Source organism: Triticum aestivum, chromosome 4A, assembly GCF_018294505.1.
Source record: "Triticum aestivum cultivar Chinese Spring chromosome 4A, IWGSC CS RefSeq v2.1, whole genome shotgun sequence".
Classification (NCBI taxonomy): Eukaryota; Viridiplantae; Streptophyta; class Magnoliopsida; order Poales; family Poaceae; genus Triticum; species Triticum aestivum.
The window spans coordinates 686,947,274-686,951,187 of NC_057803.1; the positions used below are offsets into that span (position 1 = coordinate 686,947,274).

The 3,914-nt window shown below is 46.0% G+C and overlaps 1 protein-coding gene across 1 annotated transcript in view; it reads right to left on the reverse strand.

The window, feature by feature from the left end:
* Nucleotides 1-2,773: 2,773 nt before the first annotated feature.
* LOC123088150 (translation initiation factor IF-2) overlaps nt 2,774-3,914 on the reverse strand; it is a gene marked incomplete in the record, with an annotated part of 2,438 nt that continues 1,297 nt past the window's right edge. Inside the window, 1 exon segment of the mRNA XM_044510322.1 lies at nt 2,774-3,914. Coding sequence (XP_044366257.1) covers nt 3,076-3,914 — 839 coding nt within the window.

The following is a 3,914-nucleotide window of genomic DNA, read 5'->3' on the forward strand; positions in this document are numbered from 1 at the left end:
GGGAGCAACGGATATGTGTTGTTAATTATATCCATCCTGTTTAAGAACGCGTCATCGATCATCTCTGGAACAAGCTTCTGCTAAAGGCCTTCAGGAAACAGACAGTGCCAAGTGCCAACACCCTTGATCTCTGGCGTTCATATCCTGAATGGACCGAATAAGGCGTCTTGCTCCTTCAAGCTTCTCTACATCCGGCACCAAGGAAATTCGGTGGTTCTTAGCACGAGTGTTGGGCAATGCTATGATGCAATGCCTGATTTCCTGGCTGCATCTTTGCCTTCAGAGTGTAATCCAGCATTGCGTAGTAAAACCTGGATTGCTCTAAAAATGATAATCTCCAGCAGTCTGAACTCGGATGGATCATAATTTCGTAGGTGTTGCACCAGTATGAAAACGAGGAGCTTCAAAAGATACTGAAAGTCTAGCAAGAATGGACCAACATATAGATATGCAATCTCTGTTTCCTAGACAGAAAAACGCAATACTGTATCTAGACAAGTGAAAAAAAGTGGGAATACACTGACTGAAGTTGGGGGATACGTATGGAATCATTTGGCACAATGACCCAACCATTGAGAATCTCTCGTGCCTATGGTAAGCACCACATCACATCAGTGCAGTCTCAGTGCCATTTTTATAGAGAAACGAATGACATGGACCAGCGGTTAAGGGTCAGTCTTGAAATATACTCCCTCCGTAAAGAAATATAAAGAACGTTTATAGATCACTAAAGTAGTGATCTAAACGCTCTTATATTAGTTTACAGAGGGAGTAGTAGGAAACACAAACCAACAACAAAAGGCAAGAGCTGCAGAGCAGGAAAGTTCATGCGCGGCTTATTATTGCCTTCTTTGTGCAGACTGTAGCATATGGGCTCTCTGGACTGAAGATGCAAAATTGCATGTGCAGAGCAGTTGGACAAGTTCACTGACACTTAGCTGCAAAGAAAAAGATGGCCCGCATTTGTTGACAAAAACGACTACCAGTAGCAAACTTCTTTTCATTCAGATCCAAAGGCAAACGATGTCAACATCCCCCAAAAAAAGGCAAACATGTCTGAATCTTCCATGCAAGAACAAGCCTTAGAGGCTTAGAACTTACTTCCTCCGTTCCAAAAATAAGTGTCGTGGCTTTAGCACAAAACTGAACTAAAACCGCGACACTTATTTTGGAACGACGGAGGGAGTGCGTACCAAGAATGGAACAATTCTGCCAGAACAAAACACACCTTTGATTTGATCCACCAAAACCTTGAGCTGTTGATTCATCCAGCTCCTTTACATTCATATGCTACTTCTCTGCTGCCGGAACTATTTAAAACCTTGGTAGACAACTTACCAGATTACTCCATCCGTCCCAAAATAAATGTCTTGGTACAAAGTTGTACTAAAGTTGAGACACTTTATATATCTATATGATGAAAGAGAAGGCGACAAGGTATCATCACAATCACAAATCATTAAACGGGGAGCAACAGATCTGTGATATTACAGTATCCACATCCATCCATCCTGTTTAAGAACACGGCAGTCTGAAATCTCTGTATGAAACAAGGAACTTCAACAGATACTAAAAGTCCGCAACTGATGGCCGTAGCTGGTCTAGCCAGAGTGAACCAAACATATGCAACCCGACCTTTTGAAATTTCCGTTTCCTACGAAAAATAAAACAGCGGTGCAGATGTGGCTCACACTTTAACCTTATCTGGCCAAGTTAAAGATGGGAATGCACTCAAGTTGGGGCACATATGGAATCATTTACCACAAGGAGAGGACACCCACCATTGAGAACTCTCATGCCCTTGGTAAGGACCACATCAGTGCAGCCTCAATGCCATTTATAGAGCAGGCAAGGGCATGGACCAGTGGCTGCAATGGAGTGTGTTAACGGTCTTCAAATATAGGAAACGGAAAAACTAACAAAGAGGAAGAGTTGCAAAACATGAACGTCCATACACAGCTTATTGTTGCCTTCTTTTGAGTAAATTGTAGCATATGGGCTGCATGTTTGTGAACTTGCCCAAAGATAGATACTGTATATGCTAGTACATGTTTCAGCAACATGTTACAAGTTTAGAACAGTACTTCACTGGCGATGATAGGTAGGGATAAAGTACCATCGCAAATATTCAGCCTGTTTAAGAATTGAATAGTCTGAACTCTCAAGGATCATAATTCAGGCGTTGCGCAAAGAAAACAAGAACAGATAAATGTCCTCAAAAAGTGGCCCTACATAGCTAGCTGATCTAGCAAGAGCAAACATATACAGGCAAGACCTTCAAATGCCTGTTTCCTAGACTAAAACAAAATACACGAGTGCCAATCGGTTTATACTGTATCCTTACCTAGACAAGTTAAAGATGTGAATACACTGACTGAAGTTGGGGATACATATGGAATCATTTGGCACAAGGACCCCACCATTGAGAACTCTCATGCCTTCTGTAAGGACCACACCAGTGCAGCCTCAATGTCATTTGTAGAGCAATGAACAGCATGGACCAGTGGTTAACAGACAGTCTACAAAATATAGGAAACAGAAACTAACAACAAAAGTGCAAGAGTTGCAGAGCAGGAAAGTTCATACACAGCTTATATTATTCCCTTCTCTGTGTAAGCTGTGTAGCATATGGGCCATATGTGGCTATTTCTAATAATGAGACACAGCAGCTCAAAGTTCTCTGGCTCGTGATCTTGTCCATGGATAGGCATATGGCATATGTTTTGGAGGCAACAACATGTTACAAGTTTAGAACAGTATATACCTTTACTGATTGGAAGAATTGATACGAATATTATTATAATGTAAATAATTACACCTGATACACTAATCTGGACAGCACAGTCCTGATTCCATCTATAAGCAATGTCTTAAAAGAACAGAGCAGCAGCAAATCTGCAACTTATGCTAAATCTTCCTGACTCTAAGTTGGGCTTAATAATGTACTGCAGAAAGAATGTAGCTGCTGAACAACTTACAGAGTTAGCCACTTCTAAGAAACCAAGTAGATTCTGAAGAAAAAGTTGCTTGTGCTGCTGCCATCTTCTAAAATGTATGGCATTCAACCTGAGCCACTCAAACGAAACCAAAAAGTCCTCTTCCAAACAAGCGCGAGCTTCTCCTCCTCCCCCTGTTTGCGGCTCTGTTGCTCCTCATCGGCGTCAGGTAAAACCGCAGCATCCCATTATCGAAGTTCCCAGGAGAAGTGTAATGCACGCTCCTGCTCCTGCTGATCCTGCATTCCTTGTTCCTGAGCCAATCCGTGCGGAAATTCTGCTCCTCCCCATTAGCCGTGTGAGCTTGTGATCTTCTGCTTGTGCTCTGGCTTGCTCTGCCAGGAAGTGCCGACCCGTTGCGGCCATGGTGAATTTCGCCATTTTCGATGTCTGTTGTCTCCCCATTTTTGCACCTCCTGGTTTCCCTCCTCGACTCCGAGAAGGACCGGTCAAGAGCGTGCTCCCCCTTCCTCACGAACTCCTTGAGTGGACTCGTGATGCTGCGATCCCACACCCTGCTCCACCTGTTGGACCTCCGGCGCCGGACACCTGAGGCTGACACGGTTATCTCCAGGCCGGCGTCACTGCAGCTCCTCCTCTCCCTGAACCTCGGCCCCTCGCCGCCGGCCACATCGGCGGAATGCCCCCCGTTCCTGCTCTCGGATGCCACCCCGGCAGCAGGGCGCTCCCCGGCCGGTTCCTCTGCATTGCTGTGCCTGACCCTGGTGACGCCATCGGAGGGCTCCTCTAGGCACGCGAAGGAGCAGGCGAAGGCCCTGCCCACCATGGAGCCGTCCCAGGAGTGGCGGGGCGGGTCCAGGGAGGAGCCCCCCCTGCCACCGGGCGGCGGCTCCCGGCAGATCATCCACTCGCAGGAGCGGCGGAAGCTGGCCCTCCGCTCCACCAGCGGCGGCGACG